At 40.2% G+C, this 26,079-nt stretch overlaps 1 protein-coding gene across 1 annotated transcript in view; it reads right to left on the reverse strand.

Annotated features, from left to right (window-relative positions):
- The window catches only part of LOC129698777 (serine/threonine-protein kinase tousled-like 1), a 125,691-nt gene extending 100,043 nt beyond the window's left edge, over nucleotides 1-25,648 (reverse strand). The window contains exon 1 of the mRNA XM_055638029.1: nucleotides 25,139-25,648. Coding sequence (XP_055494004.1) covers nucleotides 25,139-25,265 — 127 coding nt within the window. The 5' untranslated portion in view covers nucleotides 25,266-25,648. The remainder of the gene's footprint in view (nucleotides 1-25,138) is intronic.
- Nucleotides 25,649-26,079: the final 431 nt, after the last annotated feature.

Consider the following 26,079-nt stretch of genomic DNA (forward strand, 5'->3'; position numbering starts at 1 on the left):
GAAATGAGACAACCAGAGCGGCACATAATACTCAAAATGCAACCCAACCAGTTTTAAAAAGCAGCAACACGACTTCCTGACTTTTGTAGGCTATGTCAATTCTTTCCTGTTCTGATTATATTGCATTCTGAATGCTATTGATGTGTGCTTTTTCTACAGCTTTTGAATGATGCTCTGGTCCTCAAGTCATCATCCTACCCCAAGTGTAGAAGAACAATGGTTAGCATTTAAAAATTAATAGTTTACAATAAATAATTATCTATTTAAACCCAACAGGAAAAGTGCTCCACCTATGACAATAAGAGTTTAAGAGTAAAGAAAAAAGTTTTTGTAATGTTGCCAAAAGAGCAGCAAGCTTAAGAATTGGAAATTCTTTTAGAATTAAGAATTTCAAAATTCAGCAAAGGTGAAGCAAAATGTTGATAAACGAAAGTAGAATATGCGAGTTTTCCAGCGAGAAGCATAAACATATATTGTAAAAGCTCCCATAGATTTGTAGATAGAAAAGGATGAGCTTAGGATAGTGTGGTTCAAACTGATGGGAGAAATATATTCTCAAGGAACAAGGAAATGGCAGATATAGAAAAGCAAATAAGTTCACTGGAAATAGTGTAAATGTAAAGTGAGGGGCGATGAATCAGTGTAAATAAAAACAATACATTGGAGAAATTTATGGGACTGAAAACTAATAAAGACCACAGTTTTGAAAGAGATTTTCTAAAGAAAGTGGATTCTTCATCTTCCAAAGTTCTATAGATTGTACACTGATTTCCACCGATGGAAAGGTAAATCTAATGTCATTATTTAAGAAAGCATAGGGAAAACTCTACCAGAGATCATTTAGTTATACATTAGTCGTAATGGAAATGCTGGAATATATTAAAGATTTCTCAACAATACTAGCCAGAATTTCCTTCTAGCAGCATGCCAGGTAGGATCACAGCTGATAAACAAATAGTTCAATGGTTCTTTATTGTCACGTATGCACAACCTACTAATACAGTCTCGCCATGTTTTGCAAAGAAAAAGCCCAAAGTTCAACAAGATACTTTGCACAATTGTGATATAGATCAAGAAAGCTTCCAGACCTGACATTTTGTCATTTGACATAACAAACATGGTCATATGCATACTTGCGCTATCAATAATTGGGATCCAGTCAACAGGTGGCGCCTTACAATGACAGCCACGCCAACAGCCTGTCTTGTCTTTTTCTTCTTTTGCTATTTAGGTCTGTGTTTACTTGTATGTTTTTAGTGTACCTTTAGTTTTTGTATTATGTGGGGGTGGGGGGGAGACCTTCTTTATCTCTTTCCTCAATGGTGGTGCGACTTTTTAATCGTATCTCCCACTGCACTGCGGCTTTAACATCGTGGAGCTGGCGGTTCCTTTGTTAGTGATCGACTGTGGGTGCTCCAACCGCAGGACCTTCAACCGCCCCGATCGCGGGAGCTTCGATCGGCCCAACTGTGGGAGTTTCGATTGCCCCAACCCCAGGAAAAACGGAGGAAAGAAGATATAGGTTTTGCCTTCCATCACAGTGGGGAATGAGAAGTCGCCGAAAAAACAAGATGAACGTGCTGCCTGCACTGGTGAGGACTTGGAGGGAGTGCCGTGAATGCAGTGATCTCGGTGTTTTGCGGGGACATGGCTTCATGAGGACATCACGGAGTCTAGTGCGAGTGTGGGCGGCTTTCTGACTGTTCGGGCGGACAGGGACTTCAATGAGGAGACAGCGGTCGGTACAACTCTGGTCACATCACGGTGAAGGAGCGTGTGCGCGGACATTGAACTGATGGCTGTGGGTCTCCGCTTATGCTGTGTGCTTTTGGGATTCTCACACACTGTTGTGGTGGCTGTTTAAGTCTGTGTTTATTTTTTATGTGGTTATGTATCTTGTTGCTTTTTTGTATGACTGGTTGAAAATCAAATTCCTTGTATGTTTACATAATTGGCTAATAAATTAATTACAATAAATTAATTATATATTTGTATACTCGGTTAGTCAACCCTCACTAACTTTTGGGTTCAGGGTTCCCTGTCCTTCTTTAGACCTGACATGTGAAATACTTTATCAGAGGAAAAGTAGTTGAACATTCAGAAGTGTCCTATTAGTTACTCATCACAAATTCAATCAACCTATTGGTCAGGATCAAAATGTTGAAGCAAGCAAAGGCATTGTTCCTATTGAAATTGTATTGAATCACCTGTTATCTTTGTTCTGAAGAGTATAAAGACAATGTATTTTTGAGTTAAGGGAGTTATTCGTAGGAATAATCCATGAACTCTCTTATCATAGTTATATTGTAGGACAGAGTATAAATTAAGCAGTGAGGTTTTGTATAGGGTGATTTCACCAAAGGTCAAATGAGCGTAGATCCCCCCTCACGTGACCGAAAATTTTAACTGGAGGACATATGTCAGATCGGTACATGTAAGTGAATGGGGAAACACGCACTTTCCCACCCGTTAAAAACATGGAAAACGGCCGATTTTTGAGCTGAAATTTTCTGTGCTAGTCGGGGTGACCGTGAAGCACAGCGACCTAAATTTTCAGGCAAAAAAAAAGATAGAAAGTAAGGTAATTACAAGAGGGAACTGAAGGTAGAAAGCAGCGGAAGTGAACAGCTGACATTTGCCGTGGAGATTTTAAGATCCAAAATATCGGGAATTATTATCGCGTTTGCACGCTGAATTTCATCAAAAGTAGGTTAATAATGCCTTAATTTTGATGAAATTCAGCGAGCAAACGCGATAATTCCCGATATTTTGGATCTTAAAATCTCCACGGCAAATGTCAGCTGTTCACTTCCGCTGCTTTCTACCTTCAGTTCCCTCTTGTAATTACCCTACTTTCTATCTTTTTTTTTGCCTGAAAATTTAGGTCGCTGTGCTTCACGGTCACCCCGACTAGCACAGAAAATTTCAGCTCAAAGATCGGCCGTTTTCCATGTTTTTAACGGGTGGGAAAGTGCGTGTTTCCCCATTCACTTACATGTACCGATCTGACATATGTCCTCCAGTTAAAATTTTCGGTCACGTGAGGGGGGTCTACGCTCATTTGACCTTTGGTGAAATCACCCTATGGAAGGTGCTGCAATAGCTGTGAGAGACACTCATAAATCTTTTCAAAGTAAACAATCCAACAGGTTGAGTACATGAAAGGACACAAAGTGCTTGAGTAACACAGCATACATGGAGAACATGGATAGATAACGTTTCGGGTTGAGATCCTTTTTCAGGATAATAAAATAAATTGTCTAATAAAAGGTGTTTTCATTTAAATAAAGGAGATGACCACTACATATAGTTAGAATAAGCATTTTGGATAATAATATAAAAGGCAATACAGCACATAAGCAGAGAGAAGCTGTAAGGAAATATTTCAAAATTCTTCAGATATAATCCCTTGCAAAATATGTTTTACAAGCCACTGCCTATGGCGAACTAAAAAGTAGTTACAAGTAAGAGACTGAAAAGAAAGGGATACAATTCGGAAGTCTAATAGAAGATCAGAAGGATTGGACAGTTAAATAAACTAACAAAGCATGCCACAAAAAAAGTAAAAAACATCTTACAAGATTAGACAAGAATGTACCTCCAAGTATTCAGATAGGAACAGAGTAGTTATTGGAAATACTGGTCACTTAGAAAGAAACTGAATTAATAATATAAAATAAGGAAATTGCAGAGACTTTCACAAGAATAATTCAACAATTAACAAGCAATAAACAGTGAGGAACTTAGAACTATTACTTGAGTAAAAGTTCAAGCCTGACAAGTTCCTAAAATCTAATGGCCAAGGATCTTAAAAGAAGTGACCAAGAGATGCAAGGTCACGACCAATGTATTTACTAAACTTTTGTGGATTCTGGAAAGTTCTCAGCCAGTTATAAAGTTGCAAAAATAATGCCTCTAAGCAAGAAGGAAGGGAGACAAAGTAAGGAACTATAGCCCAGTTAGCCTAGCTTCTGTTGCATAGAACAACAAGAAAACTGTAAGATAACAGAGCAGTGGTTTTATGAAAGCAACATTTTGACAAATTAATGAAAGCTTTCTGAACACATTAACAAATAGGATGAGTAAAGGGGAACCAATCATCTAGTGCATTTGGATTTCCAAAACACATTCAACAATGTGTCATTAAATTTAATTGCCCAACAGACCATGGAATTGGTAATGTGTCAAGCTTGGAGATAGAACTGCCAAACAGAAAACAGAAGCTTGAGGTAGAACTGGCAAACAGAAACCAGAGTCAAGGAAAAGAAAGAAACATTTTCAGATTGGCTATAACTAGTGGAATGTGATGGGCCAGTGCTGGGGCTTTAATTACTTTCAATTTTGGATATTTTGGGCATTATAGCCAAATTTCCAAAATACAAAGTAAAACAAGTTGTGCAGAAGGCGCAGAGCCTGCAAAGGACAAAGCCAAAGAGCAGATAGACACAAAATGCTGGAGCAACTCAGCGGGACAGGTAGCATCTCTGGAGAGAAGGAATGGGTGACGTTTCGAGTCAAGAACTTCCAAGAAAACTGTAAGATAACCGAGCAATGGTATTATGAAAGCATAATCAGTCTTGACAGACTTATTCAAGCTTATTAAAGAAGGGCTTTGACCCAAAACGTCACCCATTCCTTTTCTCCAGAGATGTTGCCTGTCCCACTGAGTTACTCCAGCATTTTGTGTCTATCTTCACTGTAAACCAGCATCTGTAGCGTGGTTACAAAAAAACTACCATCAGTGGCGCTGGAAATCTGCCTGCTGCCTGTGCGTGCGATTCCAGACGCTTTGTGGGGGGGAGGTGGATTAAAATGCTGGTTGTCGGAGAGGAATTTGCTCGGACTGCTAGCTGATGAAGAAAATTCATTTTGCAATCCCTCTCCCGTTTTAAAAAAAAGTTGCTGGTCGATTGCATCGCTGAATTGAAGTTAAACACGACTAAAAACACCTTCAACGCCTTCTACATCACAGATCACAAGTGCAGGACAAAACAAAAGGCACGTCATTTATTTAACATATTTTCTTGCGTTTTGCTGTGGTTTCATTTTAATTTGCTGATGCAAAAAATGTTATTTAGGCCCCAATACGAATTGGTCTTGTCTTGCTTGCCAATAGGGGCAAGTGGCCACATTCCAATCGATCACAATCCAGAAACATCCACTCTCAACATAATCAAATTCTTTTTTTTTTGCACAATCATGTCATAAGAACATCTAAATCATCGGTATTTGGTGTTATTGTCTATCCATGATCAATATTTTCATGCTGAATATCCACAGTACAGTTTTAGTCAGATGTATTGTGCAAAAAATTAATGATTTTGATTATCTTGAGAGTGGATGATTCTGTATTAATCCATCCGGCACATAAATTCATGACAAAGTGAGATTTAAAAATCATGTTATATTGTGAATTCTTGTGTGAATGGGATCAGTTTGTTATTTCGATACTTTGGCTATTTAAATTTTTTAGCCTTTTCTTAACAAATGGATAGATGTTTAGATCCAGTAATTGAATGTAGATGAATTTAATTGATTTGATGAAACTGATGAATATGAATTTTTGTTGGGTATTTACTATTTGTTTTATCGTTTAACTTTATAATTTTTTTTCTAAAACTACAAATAATAACTTGTTTCTGTTAATGCTGTTCAGTGTTTTTTTTAGCTACAATTAGGTAACTAACTAATTATATGCTTTAATTTCAGGTCATCCAAGTAAGATGTTTCATATTTGTTTCAGAATGCCTCAATCTATAATAACTGAAAATTTCATTCCATTCTCTTAACTTTTAAGAAAGTTATGGGCTTTTATGTCAATTGACTGTCCTCGATCACAGCTTTTGTGTTGTCAATGGAAAAGCAATAGTGAACAAGATGCTAATTTCCGAGCATGAAAATGACCATAACTTTTTTAATACTGAAGATATGAAAATGAATTAGGTATCAAATTAAAGTTATTTTTATGCTTTATCTGATGGGATAAATTACAGGTTTGATTTTTAAAATCTCAAAATTATGTAACATTCCTAGATCTGCAAATCCTTCCTACACATAAAGCGAGTAGGCAAAAAAAAATATTGGAAGATGGAATATGATACACAAATATGAGAGGTTACCCACAGGTAGGAAGAACAGAAAATGGGAAAGAGATTAAAGAATACTGCATTAAAATAATCTAAATGAAAGAAAAAGCAAGAGGATGCAGCAATTATTTAGGACAAATGCAGACCAGGGAAGTGCATGGGAGCCATGAGGGAAGGCACCTCGGAGCTGAAAAAAGAGGGGGATGATGGAGCAGGTAGAAGCAAGAGGCAGGGGTGGGTTGGGTGCTGAAGGAGGATTAGAATGGGAGTGGTGAAAGGCAAGGAAAAGGCTTTGGGAAGATCACATGGTCTGTGCATTCCAAGTCATTTATGCATGCACCCTATCACGTCATGCATGCGTGTGAGGTCTATGCAGAGCCTGGTCTCAATGGTCTTGAATCCCACACTACGTAATCAAGACACCACTCCACAAAGCATGTAAAAGCCACACCTCATTAAAATAATTAATGCCAGGCTTCTTGCACTGCACAGAACTGGAGTGGGAGCAAGTCATCCTTGATCCAGAAAGAATAACTTAAGAAGAGAAGTTGTCCGTAGGAAGATAAAGTGAATGTGGCCTTTATTGCTAGGGGGTGGAGAATAAGATGGAGACATCCTGCTATATCTATACAAGTTGTTGATGAGACCACCTGGAACTCTCTTTACTGTTTTTATCTCATTTAAAAAGGGATATATATTTGCATTCTATCCACTCAATTCATAGAATGTTCCTTCAGTTGATTCCTTTGATTAAGAGGTTGTATGAGAAATAATTGAGCATGTTGGGCCTATACGTTTCAAGGAAAGGGAGGTAACTTTATTTAAACACTCTCAGTGGTCTTGATGAAGTGGGTGCTGAGAGGAATTTACCTTTTGGGTGTCAATCAAGAATTAAGGGACATGATTTCAGAATACACTTAGTTATTTGAAACGGAAAGCAGTCTCTTTGGAATTAATTACTCACAGAACTCAGAGCTAAGTTATTGACGATATTCAAGGACTGACAATTTTTTGGCGCATGGAGTTGAAAGGCAGAAACTGGAGTTGAGGTCAAGATTTTTATTCAATAATGGGATAGAAACAAGGGACCATGCTGCCCACTCCTGCTTCTAGTCTTATGATCCAAAGATTATACAATATTTCAATGGCAAGAATGTTTATACTTCACTGAGACTAGGGTAGAACTACACATTAAGCTACTTTATTCCTCTGAACAAGCAGACGGAAGACACCAATATCATAGTTCAAATTCAACTCCATATAACTCGGCTTCAAACATTATTAAATAATGAATTTGCTGTGCTTCCTACATTGCTTCATCTTTAAACAACTTAAAACTAATTGGTAGAAACAAGAAACTGCAGATGCTGCTTTACACAAAAGGACACAATGTGCTGGAGTAACTCAGCAGGTCAAGCAGCATCTCCAGAGAACAAGATGTTTGAGATCAAGACTCTTCTTAAGGCTAATTGGCTTACTCCACCTTAACCTAACTTGGCCAAGGCCAGCTTCAGCCTATTTCTGAAACACTGTTAATGCATGAAAAGAACAACATAGAAAAAAAAGTCATTCAAGAATAACATTAGACCCAGTGATCAAATACACTCTTTTTATTAGGTTGTAAACAGATGGAAAAGCAGTGAAAACAAAAATTAGGGCCTGGAAAACTGAAGGAATGGCTTTCAAATGTCAGGGTAAAGGAAGTAGGAGATAAATATTATGGAGTATTTTCGGAAAATACCCTGTGGAATTTAGGATATAAAGACTAAGGTTACAGAGATTGTGAATAGCAAGCATATGTAGAAATTAGAATAAAAACAAGAATCTTTACACTGAGGATTTGGTAAGCAGGTTTTATATTCAATGGTTTCAATTTTGTCAATTTTTAAACACGTTCAATCTCATTCATAAATAATTAAATGGATGAATAATGTGTGAATAGCAAAAGTTACTGGAATATTAACCCATGCTAATAACCAGCAGGATGTGACAAGCATATTTTGAGAAAAAGCCTAGAAATTTCAGCAATAAAAGAGGAATGAGGAGCCAGCATTGGCACAGCAAAGGAATGCACATTGTCCCCCAATCCCATAAAGTCTTCCTGTTTACACCACTTTTTCCAACAGACACAAACACTATTTTCAACCTGCAGATAGGGTCAAGGAGAGAGCGTTCGCGTCCCGGCCCTGTTTCCACCAATCTTTCCACCACCACGCACAAGATGCACAAGACATACACAATTGTATGCAGATGCCGAGAAGTGTGTTCAGCTCTGGCTGAACAACTTCTAATCTTGTGTGTGGACTCAATAAGAAGAAGAGCCTGCAGATGTGGGTGCAATTCCCCCTGAAGTTCTCACCAATGCTGAAACGAAATTTCAGAAACCAAACCACGAGTTCCTGAGACCAATAACATCTAAATCAACTCATGAATAACAATTCAAACATGCTCCAAAATATAAGCCACTCTCTCGGTAAAGCTACAACCATCTGAAAAGTTGATTGTACAACTATAAAAGCAGTAAATTTAATCTGGCCAATTTTTTGTACCCATCCACCACCAAATCATTAGCAAATTAGAAACATTAACTTTCACTTGGGTTCCATTAAAGATTAGTCTGCTCCTTACGTTGCCCTATTTTCTGTCCATGCATGGATCAAAGATCTGATTACCAGATAAGCATGAACCCATTTCCATCAAGACAGGTTTTGAGCTTCAAATAAAATTAAATAAGGAGAGAACACAGAACCTTGTTGGGTGCATTCTACCTGGCCCAAATGAAGATTGTTGTAGTTACCGGAAGGCAATTTTATTACAAGATATCCGCTCAGCACTCCTATAATCTATTTTGGAACCGTACTTTAAAAAAAATAATCTTACCCGCCTGCCAGTAACTTTATACTGTGATTTGATTGTGGTCTCCAATAGTTGCTTAAATCTGTTTGGCAAGTTAACAGACTAAGAATAAACAATTTAATAAAACAAAAAACACCAGCAATGTAGGTGCATCTATTAAAAAATATTGATTATACCCTCCAAAATAGTTGCAATGTCATGGAGGAGATACTGTTTTACTAAATGATTATACATTCAACTCAGCAGTGGTGCAGGTGAAAGGGACTGTGTCAGTCAAACTGGTGTCAGGTATGATATTTATCTTTATGTTTGCAACTGCTTGTTTATAATGAAATCATACATGATACATCAGACTAAGCTGAAGTATGATTTTTTTTTACAAAGCAGCTTTATTTGCTCGTTTATAGAAATTAATGGAAGCCCAATTGTGCTTTCATTCAGCACCTACACAAAGCTAAATAAAGCATACTTCACACAAGCAGAAGAACAAAGCAGACCTTCAAGATCAGAATCTAAACTAGGAGACCAAATGATCTTGAAAGCCAAAATATTATGGTAATGGACAAATTATTTGAAATAAATTAATATATTATAATGCATATTATGCGTTCAATCACACAGATTAGAATAAATTATTTGTTAAGTTTTATTTGAGTTGTCCATATCATGATTCTATCCTGGGACAGTCAAAGATGTTCAGTGAGAACACCAAGTACTGTTACGGCAATGTTGATGGTTTAAACCAGGAAAAGGTTGCAAAGTCTGCGGCAGACAGTACTCTTGGACAGGGGGGGAGAGAGAGAGGTGGGGGAGAGAGAGGTAGAGGGCGGACCTGAACTCGGTGAGCAGGCGGGTCGGACGGGGCCTGCGATCAACAGAGGAATTTCAGGTTTCCCAAAGGGAGTAATGCCCCGCGCGACATTAACTACTGCCGCCATGTTCAAGCCAGTGACCGGCTGTGACCTCCGGTGACCTCCCAATCTGCAGAGCATTTTGAGAATGGGGGGGGTGGTTGGAGTGTACGGGCAGGCGGGCGGGCTGGAGTCCAGCAGTGCCTATTGTAGCGGTTCTGGCAACAGCCGGCATTCTGCTCTGTCTGCGGGGAGAGGGCGAGAGGAAGGAGAGGATGGGGGAGAGAAATAAAGGAGGGGGGGTTGGAGCGGGCGCTCACTCCAGCTACAGGCTCTGCTCGAACCCAGGCAGCAGACCCCCCACCAGGCATGGACTGGAGGGGGGCCACAGGCGGGGATAGACCTGAGGATGCCGAGCGAGGCGGCTGACGGGCGGTCGTCGAACCGGGCTTTGCCCACGGCGGCAGTCTCCGGAGATGGAGAGGGAGAGACAGAGAGGGCAGAGACAGAGAGAGGGGGGAGACAGCTGGCGGTCGTGGAGCAGCTTCTTTCGGCTGTTTTTAAAATGGCGTCTTTGAGGCGAGAGGCAGGCGCCAGCAGCCGTTATGGTCGCTGGTCAGCAGGAGGCGAGAAAATGAGTGAGTGGGGAGGGGTATATGATTTTATTTAAAAATGGGTACATAAAAAGAAAACATGTTTTGAGGAGTGCAAAATCGGATGTAAAATGAATGAGCTAGCGACATTGAAAAAATGACGGAGTTTAATGACGTAGTGCTGGCGTAGAATGGAATCAAAGGCCGAATGTGGCACCCACAAGACAGCCAGGCAGAAACACACACAGCCACACACACACACAGCCACAGAGTTTTAAAGATAGACAGACAGGCAGCAGACAGACAGACAGACAGACAGACAGATATTCTTTCACAATTATGAAATGATTTTTCTTGAAGTATATTATTATTTTTTTAATAATATTTTTATTAGCAGTCTACAGTAGTATAAACCGCAGCATATGACAACATACATTTATTGTACATCTTCCATTTTAATTTTAACAAAAATGACATAAGAAAATAGAAAAAGAGCAAGAAACAGAGAGTGAAAGAGCTAGTGAATGTGTCAACCCGTAAACTACCAAAGAATGTAGTCGCAGAGTGAATATGTAAAAAATAAAAAAGACAAAAATGAAAAAAAAAGACCAAAACGTGCTGATATACCTGCTTCGTTTCTCACCACACCCATCACCCTGTCCGGAAATCGGTTTAATTCTGATGTTGTGTTGCACCATACTATGCTGGTAATGAATCAATGAAAGGAGACCACATCTTTAAAAATTGCTCTGATTTTCCTGCTAAGACGAGTCTCATATCTTCAAGATGTAGCATCTCAGACATGCTTGTGATCCACATTTTAAGAGTTGGGGTGGAAGCATTTTTCCAAAATTTAAGTATTAGTTTTTTTGCCATTATCAGGCCATAATTGAGGAAACGTCTTTGAAATATTGATAGCTCAGAGCAGGCTCCTGTTGTTCCAAAAATAATCAATTCAGTATGGGGGTCCAGGTTTGTTTTTAATAATTTTGAGAAGATTTCAAAGATTCCTTTCCAAAATTTATGTTTTATGCAAGAGGCAAAGGAATGTGTTATAGTTTCTTCTTGAGATAGATATCTATCTATCTTGAATTATATTATGTTTGTTTCTTTTGCAAATCCACTGTATTGATCCAAGCTTAGATAATGCAAAGTCTTCAATATGGAAAATAATTCACCAAAATAAAACTTCAAACATGCTACAAAATTTAAGCCACTCTCTCCCTCTAGAAAGTAATATTCGAATTTTACATTAAAAATATTAATGTAAATGCGATTCAATATCAAAATTTCAATTGAATATCCAGATTGAAATATTAACTTTGTTCATGTAACCAGTTGCATTTTATAATTCATATTCATATTTTACCCCCTTTCCCCCCCCCCCCCCCACCCCCAATTGATTAAATTTGGTGAGTTACAAATTTCACAAGGGTATTCCAGCCAAGTTTAATTTCAGTATCAGTACATTGTATAATTAATATAAAAGTACATTGTACAATAATAATATTTTATTATTAATGTTTAATGTCTTATGTGCCATTCCTAACTGTCACTATATGTAATGTTGTCACTTGCGAGCAGAGCACCAAGGCAAATTCCTTGTATGTGACTACTTGGCCAATAAACTTATTAATTAATTCATTCATTCATTGCAAGCCACCATTGCAGATAATTTAAATCTACTTAATAATCAAGTTACATCTAATTATGTCCAGCAATGCATTCTAAATACTGAATGTTCTTACAAACATTTACATTTAATGTATTCTGTTTTAAAGTTAACCATTGAGATTATTCATATCTTGCTGAAGTGTTGATAAGCTTTACAATCAAGAAACTTTATTTGTAGGAAATTGTATTGAATAGAAAGTACAGAATGGTTTTACAAGAGGTACACTGGGAGGTACTATGAGTAAGTGAACATTCAGCTATATAAATGAGCGGTATATTTAAAAAGCAAGCTAATAGAATTAAAATTAGATTTCACAAAAATAAATTAAGAATGATTATAGATATCCAATACAATCTTTTAATTCTCATTTTACTATGTAAAATGTACAGGATTAAAACCAAATTTCATTTATAATTGAAGAGAGCTGTTTCTATACTTAAGCACATTTGATTGTTTAGAAGTTTACAAATGATAGCATTAATATCATAAACTTTAATTATGAAAATAATTTACAACTTAGAAATAGGTTGGCAATCACACATGATTAATTAACCTCATTCGGGTCTGAATTGTACAGCACAGAAACGAGCCCTTCAACCCAATTCATCCACTGTAATGGCTATCGATGCTAATCCCATTTGCCTGCATCCCTCTATGCATTTCCCATCCAAGTATCTGCCAAATCTATATATATCTATAAAACTCTGTGCCTGACGACTGGCTGCCTTTCTGCCTTTTGATTCGTGCCCAATACTCGCAGATGTCCAATCGGAATGGCCGATGCTCGTAGATGTCCAATCGGAATGGCCGATGCTCTCAGATGTCCAATCGGAATGGATCATTTTACTTTCTTCCTTTGATTCACTGCCACACCAAATCCAGACGATCAATCTCCCACCTCTTTTCCATTTCGATGGAGATTTCGCTTTTCTTTCTAAGTATCCGCTCCTCATTACATTTCGTCGCCTTTAAGTACACGTTTTTAATCAAATCCTTCTCCCCCCCCCACTCACTCATTTTGTCGCCTCCTGCTGGCCGGAGACCATAACGGCTGCTGGCGCCCGCATTTCAACCTCAAGAGACGCCATTTAATTCGGCCTTTCAAGGATCGCTTCAGTTCGAGGACCATGTCTCCCGTGGGGGCTGCAGGTAGGGAACGGCTGCGTTGGGGGAGCAGACCCAACGGGTCTGCCATTGGTCTAGTGTCCTTTAAATGCTGTTATTATATCAGCTTCTATCACCTCTTCAAGCTGCTCATTCCATATAACCACTGCCTCTGTGTGAAATATTTGCTTCAGAGATCTCCTTTAAATTTCCCCCCTCTCACCTTCAACCTATGGTCTTTAGGATTCTAATGAGATAAGACTTGACTATCTACCCTATCTATGCCACTCATAATTTTATAAACCCCCAAGGTCACACTGCAGTAACCAACATTGCAATGAGCCCACCCATATCTCATTATAAATGAAGCCCTGCACTCCAGTCAATGTCCTGGTCAATCTCTCTGCAGTTGTTCAAATGCATGGCAACAAGAACTGTACACAAGACTCCAAGGCAGCTTGACCTATGCTTTATACAGCTACAACATTATAGCCATCTCTTATACTAAATGTCTCAGCTTATAACGGCAAGCATGCTGAATGCCTTCCTCACTACCCTATTCCAACCTGTGTCATCATTTTCAGGAAGCTATGAACTTGCACCCCATGGTCCCTCTGTGCCTCAATACCCCTGAGATTCCTACCATTTACTGTATATGGCCTGCTTGTGCGTGATGTCCCAAAATACATTCCCTCGCATTTGTCTGGAATAAATGCCCTCACCTTATTCGCCCTTGGTTTTCCAAATGCTGGTAGACCCTGTCCCTACGAATCTCCTGCAATTTCCTGCCACTGTCCTGTAGTTCTTCGGCTTGTACTTGCAGCCCTTATTGAGTAAAGGCACAACATTAGCTCTTCTCCAGTCTTCCAGTACATCACTTGTGGCTAAAGATGGTTCTAATATCTCTGCCAGGGCCCCTCGAATTTCTTCCCTAACTTCCCATGTCCTGTCACAGATCTCGCTCATATTCCCTGGCTATTACACATAGATTTCTATTTTGCTTCCCAAGGGGACCTATTCTTTCCCTAGATACTAAGTTTTGGGATTCTCCTTAATCAAGGCCATTTCATGCCCTCCATTTGCCCTCCTAATTTCTTAGGTTCTCTCCCACACCCCGGTATAGCCTTCAAAGGATTCATTCAAAATCAAACCAGTCATAGAAAGATAACCAATTTATTTCCAGTAGATTTGGACAAACTGTATCCATATACAGATGCACTAAAAATAACCTATTTGTTTGGAAATAATTTTTATAATTTGCCTGTGTTCCAATTTGACTCTTGATGGGTGTACACACTTGACTCTTGAAAAATAAACAATTTTAAGCATGGGAATAAACAGGCAGAAGACAAATAACAATACTGTAAATACGGTTTCCTAAAATAAACTCAAGTGTAAAGAAAACAAGTCATTATCCTACAAAACGAAAATACTATTTTATTCACCTCACCTTTGAGGTAGCATATATGGTTAATCGGTTTGAAAAGTTTAGCTTGACATCTTCTTACTTAAACATGACTAATTGCCTTTTCCACCAAACAGAAAGTGTGTTGAATTTCTGTTCACTCAACTTAACAGTAACTCTTAATTTAGAGGAGTGCTAAACTTATGCATTATTGTATTATACTTGAGTCTTCAAGTAATTGGATAAATTAATGTAAACTGTCAAAGTATTTTTGCAAAAGAACATAAAGAGTACACCGAAATCCACATGCGCAACTATCCAGTACCTGTACTAATGGTTCCAACATTAAAAAAAATACCCAAACAATCTCATTCTGCACATCTTGGTTCCATCTAAGCTGAGGTAATAAAAGCTTCTCAGTATAATGCATGTTTTGAAATCAAAATTACAAGTAACAATATCAAATATGGTTTAGCATTTTACATTACAATGAAAACATATCAGAATAGTGTAATGCCTATGGGGATAATTGTCCTGAATATACTCAGTGAAAAAGAAAAATTAAAAACACACCAGCAGAACTTAATCTGAACTATGCCAAAAGCATATGTTTAAGAGTGATTGACAAGCAAAAATCAAAAGGGATAATCCCAAACTTACTTTAAGAAACATCTTAAAGTGAAGCAACTTTACTACAAAACATGCTTCATTAATAGCGTCTGAAGAAGGGTTTCGACCCGAAACGTCGCCTATTCCTTTGCTCCATAGATGCTGCCTCACCCACTGAGTTTCTCCAGCATTTTTGTCTGCCTTCATTAATAGCTTCAATTGAATTCAGAATCTCTCAAAATTCTCTCGCAAAAATGTATTGCTGGTAGTGACCCAAATACATAACAATAAGAAATTGGATCATTTGGTTCAAACAAAATGGCACAGAAGATACCATCTCAAAGAATCTCAGTCCACTTTGTTTCAATTTCAGGTCAGGCCAAATACCAAATATGACTTTCAAAAGACATTTGGATAAATATATGGATAGGAAAGGTTTAGAGGAATATAAATGCAGGCAAGTGGGACGTATCTGGAATGCCAATGTGGTCAGTGTGGACAAGATAGCCCATAGTGCCCATCGCCATGCTCTATGATTATATCTGGTACATTATAACTGCATCACTGAAAAAGAAACATCATTTTTATATAAAACTGTAGTTATAAACACAATCTAAAACATGCCATGATTGGAGATGCACAAGCCTGATCCACTGAGTTCCTCCAGCAGTTTTTTTTCAGTTCAATTACTTCTATGGGTCGAACTTACAAAATACAAAAGTAGGTGTTTAACAAAACAAACTGATGAATTCATAGGATGTAAACACTAATTAAAACTGTTTATAGCGATTATAATACATATCTCATAATGTTTGATGAATGCAATAATTCCTACCAATAAAAGCAGTGTACCATCATACAATAATGTAGAATAATCATCAAATAGCATTGTCTTTATTTTCACATGGGTGGCCCTTTAATCTTATATGTGATTCCTGTTGGAAGTACGCCCAACCTGTTTTTAAATTACCTAGTTAACTTTTGATTGATGGAAAGACAGCATGGAAACAGGCCCATCGGCCTTACCACCAACAACTTCTCCTGAACCACCCATATTGAAGCAACAACCAAGAATACACACCAACCCCTCTACTTCCTTAGAAGGCTTAGGAAGTTCAGCATGTCCTCTACAACTCTCACCAACAGATGCACCATAGAATTCTCACCAACTTCTACAGATGCACCATTTTATCAGGATGCATCACAGCTTGGTTTGGGAATAACTCCATCTAAGACCGCAAGAAATTGCAGAGAATTGTGGGCACAGCCCAAACCATCACACAAACCAACCTCCCTTCCATTGTGTCTACCTTCTGAATTACTCAAGCATTCTGAGTTATTCTAGCATTTTGTGTCTACCTCTCTTCCATTGAATCCATTTATACCTCATGCTGCCTCGGCAAGGCCAGCAGCATAATCAAGAACGAGTCGCACCCTGGCCACTGCCTCTTCTCCCCTCTCCCATCAGCAGGGCTCTCACTTAACTTTTTTTCTCTGATGCCAGCCAGGCAACCTAGGCAGTTTTTTAGGTTGCCAAATTACAGTTTAGATGGTCATTTAAGACAGCTTGCATGACGCGTGCGATTATGTGCTCGGACGATGTGCGTAGTTACCAGTCGCAATTATGCTCAATTAAGTATTCACATATTATTTCTGCTTCAAATAAAGCCACAAACTAAACATATTCACCAATCAAGACATGATATATACCACAATGACATGCAGCAAAATTACAATACAGTATCTCAACTACTTTTACACGTTGCAATGAATGCAATTTCTATTATTTCTTTCCACTTCCAAACAAAAATGTGGTTGGATTATTCAAAGTATGATCAACCTTGGTGAGACCAAGCGCAGGCTTGCCGATCGCTTCGCAAAACTCCTCCACTCAGTTCGCAATAACCAACCTGATCTCCTGGTGGCTCAGCACTTCAACTCCCCCTCCTATTCCGAATCCGACCTTTCTGTCCTGGGCCTCATCCATGGCCAGAGTGAGGCCCACCGCAAATTGGAGGAACAGCACCTCATATTTCGCTTGGGTAATTTACACCCCGGCGGATTGAATATTGGCTTCTCGAATTTCAGATAGTCCTTACTTTCTCCCCTCCCCCCCCCCCCGATTCCCAGCTCTCCCTCTCCCTACTGTCTCCACCCTCTTCCTTTCTCCCCCCCCCCCCCCCCCCCCCGACATCAGTCTGAATAAGGGAATAAGGGTGTCGACCCGAAATGTCGCCTATTCCTTTGCTCCATAGATGCTGCCTGATTTTCTCCAGCTTTTTTGTCTACCACCCATTCACACAAGTTCTGTTATCCCACTTTCCTCACCCACTCCCTTCATATTAGGGGCAATTTTAACGAGACAGGTTAACCTACAAAGCCAATGCGTCTTTGGGATGTGGGAGGAAACCCACACGCTTGAAGGGAGAATGTGCAAATTCAACACAGACAGTGCCCGAGGACAGGATCGAACACAGATCTCTGGCGTGTGAGGCAGCAAGTCTACCAGCTGTGCCACTATATTTTGTTTTCCAACACACAAAAAATTATACGTTGATAACTTTGGTTACTAAACAAATAATCTATCCATTTGCAGTCTTAAATCTCTAAGTTACGCTATGTCCCCCTTTACAGCTACTGTATGTTTTATTTCAGTACAAGACTATGGAGCAGTACATTGGCCATAAAGTTGCTGCCTAAAAGTGCCAGAGACCCAGAATTGATCCTGAATATGGGTGCTGTCTGTATGGAGTTTGCTCCTTTTCCCTTTGATCGCATGGGTTTTCTCCAGGTGATCTTGTTTCCTTCCACATTCCAAAGGTGTCCAGGAACCTTTTTCAGTTACCCAACCCAAAATGTAATATTTTCCTTTTGTCCAGAGATTCTGTCTGATCTATTGAGTTATTCCAGCTGTTTCTGTCTATCTTCGGTTTAAACCAACACCTGCAGTTCCTTCCTACACACACACGATACTATACGATAGAACTTTATTAATCCCAGGAGGGAAATTGTGTGTGTGTGTGTATTATACACACACACACACACACATATAGTTATATATTCGTATATAAACATAGTTTTTTTTTCTTGTTTATAACATTGTTTACAGAATACTTTGTTTACATGTTGTGCTGCTACAAGTAAGGGTTTCATTGTTCTAACTGGGACATGAGAGAATAAAACTCTTGATTTACGTCGCTAATGTGTGGGATAGAACTAGTGTACGGGTAATCGGTGGTCGGCGTGGACTCGGTGGGCCGAAGGGCCTGTTTCTGCGCTGTATCCTTAAGTTAAACTAAAAACACTAAAACCAGAGGGAGTCTCTACCCGAAACGTCACCCAATTTCTTCTATCCAGAGATGCTGGCTGCTCCATGGAGCTCCTCCGCACAATTAAAGCGGAATAGTCTTCACCCTACCATAGTTGCCCAACCAGACGCAACTAAATTTAAGGAAGACAAAAATGCTGGAGAAACTCAGCAGGTGAGGCAGCATCTATGGAACAAAATGAAATAGGCGATGTTTAGGTCGAGATTCTTCTTCAGACTGATGTGGAGGTGGGGGGGGGGGGGGGGGGGCGGGAAGAAGAAAGGAAGAGGCGGAGACAGTGGGCTGTGGGAGAGCTGGAAAGTGCCAGAAGAGGGGGTGGGAAGGGACAAATTGGCCAGGGAGTTACAGAGGGAGCGGTCTCTGCGGAATGCTGAAAGGGGAGGAGATGGGAAGATGGGGCCAGTGGTGGGATCCCGTTGGAGGTGGCAAAAATGGCGGAAGATTATCTGTTGTATTTGATGGCTGGTAGGGTAGGTGAGGACAAGGGGGACTCTGCCCTTGTTACGAGTGGGGGGGGATGGGGAGTGAGAGCAGAGTTACAGGGTATAGAAGAGACACTGGTGAGAGCCTCATCTATAGTGGAAGAGGGGAACCCCTGTTCCCTAAAGAATGCGGACATCTCCGATGTCCTGGTTGGGAAGCAAGTGGTGGGAAAAGGTAGCCCTTTTTTCCCCAAGAACCCTTTTTTGCTTAAGACCACCAGTTTAAATTCCATTTGGAATATTTTTGGAGGACCAGGAAACTAAGAAGCAAGAGTTACACCAGGGAGTTACTCAAGCTCCAGGAAGTGATTCTTCGTTGGGTTTCAGCGGTCACGGCAAGGTGGCGATTGGATAGCAATGGCGGCCAGATCTCGCACAATGCAAAGGGAGGGAGAAAGTGCCCGGCGCCGACCAGTGGCCATGGCAGTGTGCATGTGCAGGGGGAGGATGTGTAGGCTGTGGCAGTGCGCATGTGCAGAGCAGCCGAGGATGTGCTGGTTGTGGCAGTGCGCTTGTGCAAGGTGGCCGGCCGTGCTGGCGTATGAGGAGCGGCTGGAGTGCAGAGACGCGGCGGCCCAGACACAGATGGCGGGCGAAGACGGAGAGTGACAGAGAGAGAGAGAGATAGAGAGGGGGGCCAAGCTGAGTAAAATGACACAGCTTTTAGGTTGCCCGGCGGGTCTTTAGGTGGCCATTGGCAACTGGGCAACCATTAATTTCGAACCCTGATTAGGCAAAAGGCATAGAAGTGTGAAAACGCACACCTCCAAAAAAGGGACAGTTTCTTCCCCGCTCTTATCGGGCAACTGAAATATCCCACCATAACCAGGGAGCTGTCCTAAACTACTATCTACCTCATTGGTGACCCTTGCACTAAACGTTATTCCCATATCGTGTATCGATGCACTGTAAATGGCTCGATTGTAATCATGTATTATCTTTCCGCTGACTGGATAGCACGCAACAAAAGCTTTTCACTGTACCTCGGTACACTTGACAATAAACTAAACTGAAACAGCCCAGAGTCGAAAATGCAAACTCCACAGACAGCAGCGGTCAGGATCTATCCCAGGTCTCTGGAGCTACAAGGCTGCAAGAATTACATTACAACAATTATACTCACACTACGTTTCCATACAAAGGGATATTTTCCTTTGGAATTCTTTTATTAATTTAGTGGGAGATGAACACTGTTGGGAAGGCCAGTATCTAACATTTATTCCTAAATGTCCATGAGGAAATGGAAGTTGGTTACCTTAAATCTATGGTGTTCCTCTGGTAATGGTCAGCATGCCTGTGCATTGGGTCAAGAGTTTTAGGATTTAGATTAAAAATGAAAGAGCAATGATCCATTTCCAATTCAGGATTTTGTGCAACGGAGTGAAATCTGCATGAGGTGGAGTTTTTTCCCCAAGCACCTGCTACACTTATTCACTAGATGATAGATGTTATAGGTTTGGTGCAAGATATCAAGTTAGTCCTGGCAATCACAATCATGGTGCGCCAATGATAGCAAAATTGAATATTAAGGTGGTAGTTAGGATTAAGGGGATTGCTTTGCCTTGAACAACATTGACTTCAAGTTTATTGGACTGACACTTATCCAAGTAACTGCAAAGTATTCCATCACTCCTGGCATGCCTTGCAAATGATGAAAAAGGATTATGATGGAAAGGATTTGAACTATCAGAGGGGGAGTCACTCACCTACATGATGCACTGCCTCTGCCATTATAGGCACCGTATTTTATGTCTGATTAAGTTTCGGATCAATAATGACCAAGCTCCACTCAATAACAAGTGGAATGAAGGTGGGAGATTCAGCCAAGGAAATGAAATTGAATGTCAAGACTCAATGGTTGTACTCTCTCTCTCATTAAAGAAATAATGTCTGACACTTATCACAAATGTCAGTTGATATTTATCAGTTTATGAAGAAATTTCATCTAGGTCTTGCTACATATATAAAGACATGAACTATGATAATATTTTGATAGCAACATATGCAATTGAACACTATGCAATTAACCTTCATTATTCAAAGCACACTTCCAACCAGTGAATTGTATTTTTAAGTTGATATCCACCAACTTCAGTTTTGCCAAGGATCCATAATGCTACACTCAGTCATACACCAACTGGATGTAAAAGGCAAACATCATCCCACACATTTAAGTGCATGTATATGGACTGAACCTATAATAGATCTGAAGCTGAGCAGTAATCAAGTTAGTTGTGAGTAAATGCTACTTTATAACAATATTAACAACACTAAATACAGTGCCCTCCATAATGTTTGGGACAAAGACCCATCGTTTATTTATTTCCCTCTGTACTCCACAATTTGAGATTTGTAATAGAAAAAAAAAAATCACATGTGGTTAAAGTGCACATTGTCAGACTTTATTAAAGGCCATTTTTATACATTTTGGTTTCACCATGTAGAAATTACAGCTGTGTTTATACATCGTCCCCCCATTTCAGGGCACCATAATATTTGGGACACATGGCTTCAAAGGCCTTTATAATTGCTCAGGTGTGTTTAATTGCCTCCTTAATGCAGGTATAAGAGAGCTCTCAGCACCTAGTCTTTCCTCCAGTCTTTCCTTCACCTTTGGAAACTTTTATTGCTGTAAATCAACGAGGACCAAAGTTGTGCCAATGAAAGTCAAAGAAGCATTATGTGATTGAGAAACAAGAATAAAACTGTTAGAGACATCAGCCAAACCTAAGGCTTACCAAAATCAACTGTTTGGAACATCATTAAGAAGAAATAAAGCACCGGTGAGCTTACTAATCGCAAAGGGACTGGCAGGCCAAGGTAAACCTCCACAGCTGATGACAGAAGAATTCTCTCTATAATAAAGAAAAATCCCCAAGCACCAGATCAGTAACACTCTTCAGGATTCAGGTGTGGATTTGTCAATGACCACTGTCCGCAGAAGACTTCATCAATAGAAATAGAGACTACACTGCAAGATGCAAACCACTGGTTAGCCACAAAAATAGGATGGCCCGGTTACAGTTTGCCAAGAAGTACTTAAAAAAGCAACCACAGTTCAGGAAAAAAGTCTTGTGCACAGATGAGACAAAGATTAACTTATATCAAAGTGATGGCAAGAGCAAAGTATGGAGGAGAGAAGGAACTGCCCAAGATCCAAAGCATACCATCTCATCTGTGAAACACGGTGGTGGGGGTGTTATGTCCTGGACATGTATGGCTGCTGAAGGTACTGGCTCACTTATCTTCATTGATGATACAACTGCCGATGGTAGTAGCATAATGAATTCTGAAGTGTATAGACACATCCTATCTGCTTAAGTTCAAACAAATACCTCAAAACTCATCGGCCAGCGGTTCATGCTACAACAAGACAATGATCCCAAACATACTGCTAAAGCAACAAAGGAGTTTTTCCAAGCTAAAAAATGTTCAATTCTTGAGTGGCCAAGCCAATCATCCGATTTGAACCCAATTGAGCATGCCTTTTACATGCTGAAGAGAAAACTGAAGGGGACTAGCCCCCAAAACAAGCAGAAGCTACAAGGTACACAAAATTGCTGGAGAAACTCAGCGGGTGCAGCAGCATCTATGGAGCGAAGAAAATAGGTGACGTTTCGATGGCTGCAATACAGGCCTGGCAGAGCATCACTAGAGAAGACACCAAACAACTGGTGATGTCCATGAATCGCAGACTTCAAGAAGTCATTGCATTCAAAGGCGATGCAACAAAATACTAAACATGACTACTTTCATTTACATGACATTGCTGTGTCCAAAACATTATGGTGCCCTGAAATGGAGGGGGACTATGTATAAATACTGCTGTAATTTCTACATGGTGAAACCAAAATGTATAAAAATGGCCTTTATTAAAACCTGACAATGTGCACTTTAACCACATGTTTAACCAGTTCACTTGCACCTCCACCAACCTACTGCATTCAATGCTCCTGACGTGGCCTCCTCTGCATTGTCGTGGCCAAGCATAGACTCGATAATAATTGGAACAGCTAGATCACCTTAGCAGAAAAGGTTGAATGCGTTAGGCTTGCAGTTTAGAAGTTTTAAATGAAACATGCAAGATCTTGAGGGATCTTGGCAAGATGGGCATGCCATGGGTTTCCTCGTGTTAGAATGTAGAACTAACATTCACTGTTTAAAACTAAAGACAGATGAGGGAAAAAATTATCTCAAATAACGCGTCTTGTAAACTCTCTTCCTCAAAATAGTAGTGAAATCAGAGTCTTCAAATAATTTCACGGCAGAAGTAGATGGACAATTGATAAGCAAGAGGGCAAAAGGTTACTACAGTGGAAGGCCTTGCACAGTTAAGGTTACAATCAGATCTCCATGATCATACGAAATGGCAGAAAGGCCGGAGAGCTCATTAGCTTTATTCTGCTCATAATTCATATACAACAGACTATTTATCTCACACGTTGGAGGAACGATGACTTCAAACACCTTGAATTTGGAACATTACTGCAAACTCCCTTAATTCCAAACATTTATTCTACTGGAAAAAACGTTTAAAATTTGAGCCAAGAAATTGAGACCTCAAGTCAGGACCACCATCTGACAATCTGCTCAAATTTTGGTTCTATCAAAGTAATATTCATGCAAGCAAAATTACAATCAATTAATTGATCTGATTAGAAAAGTACAATGTTCATGAAATAAACAAACTGAAAGTTTAACATTTTGACTGTTTGATGCATTATGAAATATCAGCTATGGTCAATTCACAGGCCATTGATGTTAAAGTTCATTTCAGTTGTCTGTTTTAAGAAATGAACTTTAACATTGATTTTAACGTATACAAAATAATTTCAGCGCAAATAAATTATGTACACTACTATTTCTGTGGGTCTCACAACAGTTCATGAACAACTGCATTCCCAGTCATGCAATGTTAACATTAACCTTCCAAACTGACCAAATAATAGTCAAGATTGGAATAATTTGTATAAAACTTGTATAAAAATGGATTGCCAAATGAAGAGCTTCCACTTGATTAAGAACGAGTAAACAGACAAAACTATATTTTACTAGATTTTCTAAATTGCAATACAATTTTACAAAAATATAACTCGAATCGCTCAACAGTTAACTCTCACGAAGTAATAAAAATGTTCCTGGTTAAATTTGCAATATTTGATCATATATTTTATGATAATTTTGAATTCTTAATTACAAGTTACAAATTATGCACAGATACTCTCTCGTGGTTATATTGTAACTTTGAATAAATTAATCTTAGATGTTTATATGACAATCAAAATGTCTGCAGAGAAGCGTTACCAACAAAGCGACAAGATATTGATCAAACTGCTATTTATTTTCACATGTCAATTGTTGGGTCCATTCATAACAACAAAATTCCATCATATTTTCAGGTCTTTAAGTTTTAATAAAATTCTGAAGCCATTAGGTTTCAAACCCTACTTCAGGTTGTGGGAAGGATAGCTGCAGATGCCAAAAAAGCAATCTCTCTTTCGTATGTGAATCCAAAATTTCCCCACGCTGCGTTATGCTTTCTACACTGTCTGATACCTTCCACTTACTGTAAAAAAAAAAATCACCAATGACTGGTATAGCCAAAAATGGCAATGGAGTTTCATCCCTTTGGATACGTTTTCAGAAATAAAATTTACTTAACCCCTGCATCATGTTACAAATCAATATGTCAACCGCCAAAACTCGCAGTGAAATAATATCATGGACTCCCAAATGAAGCTCTGACCCTCTTCTTCATCTCTAGCTGAGGGGAGGGCACAACACAATGGAGTAAACAGAACATGTTACAGCTCCTGCAAGAGCCTACGGTCTACTTTTGGGGGAGGTTTTAGCTTTCACTGTGTTTTTCTTTCAGAAAAAAAGGCTTAATCTGAGGCGACGACAGGCCGTGAATTAGTGCAAAAGGCAGCGCCTGGAGGTTTACAGCGTGTGCACCGCACTGTAATCAACCATTAAAGACACCTAATGTACCTCCTTGCCCACGGCCTGGGACCCGCTGCACTTTCTGTGCCACCCGCTGGAGAACCCCACCCCCTTCACATCTGAAAGGATGTCGGAAACATTTTCCTTTTTCGAACAAACAGTGGAGAGTTCAGGGTCGGCGCGATCGCTGTGCGAGAGGGTTTACCTTCTTTGGCCTTTACAGGTGCCGTGTTAGTCTGCAGAGCTCCCGGCGTTGGGGACGTGGAGAACTGGGACCAAGATGGCGTCCCCTCCAAACTTCCACCACTTCCACTGTTACTTTGGACACTCATCAAGCTACTTTGTGTGTGTGAGAGAGAAAAACACACACACCACACGCACACACACACTCACTCGCTCAATCACTCACGTAGAAGTGTCAGCATCGACACTGCTTCAAACCCCCCACCCCAAAGCTAAGCGATCACACAATTTTTCACCCACACACAAATAAGTCGGCTGGTACCAGATTCACGAGTCCCCAACACTGCAAAGTGTGTTAGACAGGATTAAAAGCCCCAGGCTGCTGGTTGCTGCACACACGGCGTGGTGGATGGATGGCTGGGTGTCCCTCCGGTGACAGACCATCTCTCACACACACAAATATATACACCTCTCTCTCTCTCTCTCTCTCTGCGGCGCGTCTTCCAGCCGCCCCCCCTCCCCACTCTCCCCTCTCACCGCCGTCACCTTCGCATCAGTGAGGCGTCACGCATCGTCGGTGCGAGGACTATCGCGAGGATGGTGCACCTCGGCGGCGATGCGATGGGAGGGAGGATGAAGGGAGGAGATGGGAGGGTGAAAGGATGAGAGAAGAGGGTGAATGAAAAAGGTGAAGGGAGAGGGTGAAAGGAGGGGGGTGGAGGGATGGGAGAAGAGAGTGAAGAGAGAGGAGGGGTGAAGGGAGGGGTGAGGAGAGGGAGGGAGAAGGGAGGGTGGGTGAGGTGAGGGGAAGGGAGAGTGGGCGGGTGAGAGGGAAGGGAGGAGAGGGTGGGGGAGGAGAGGAGGGTTGGCTGGAGGAGATGGGGGTTGGAGAAGAGGAGGGAGGGAGGAGATGAGGGTGGGGGGAATGAGAGGAGGGTGGAGAAAGGGAAGAGGAGGGTGGGA

This window comes from Leucoraja erinacea, chromosome 7, assembly GCF_028641065.1.
Source record: "Leucoraja erinacea ecotype New England chromosome 7, Leri_hhj_1, whole genome shotgun sequence".
In the NCBI taxonomy this organism is placed as follows: domain Eukaryota; kingdom Metazoa; phylum Chordata; class Chondrichthyes; order Rajiformes; family Rajidae; genus Leucoraja; species Leucoraja erinaceus.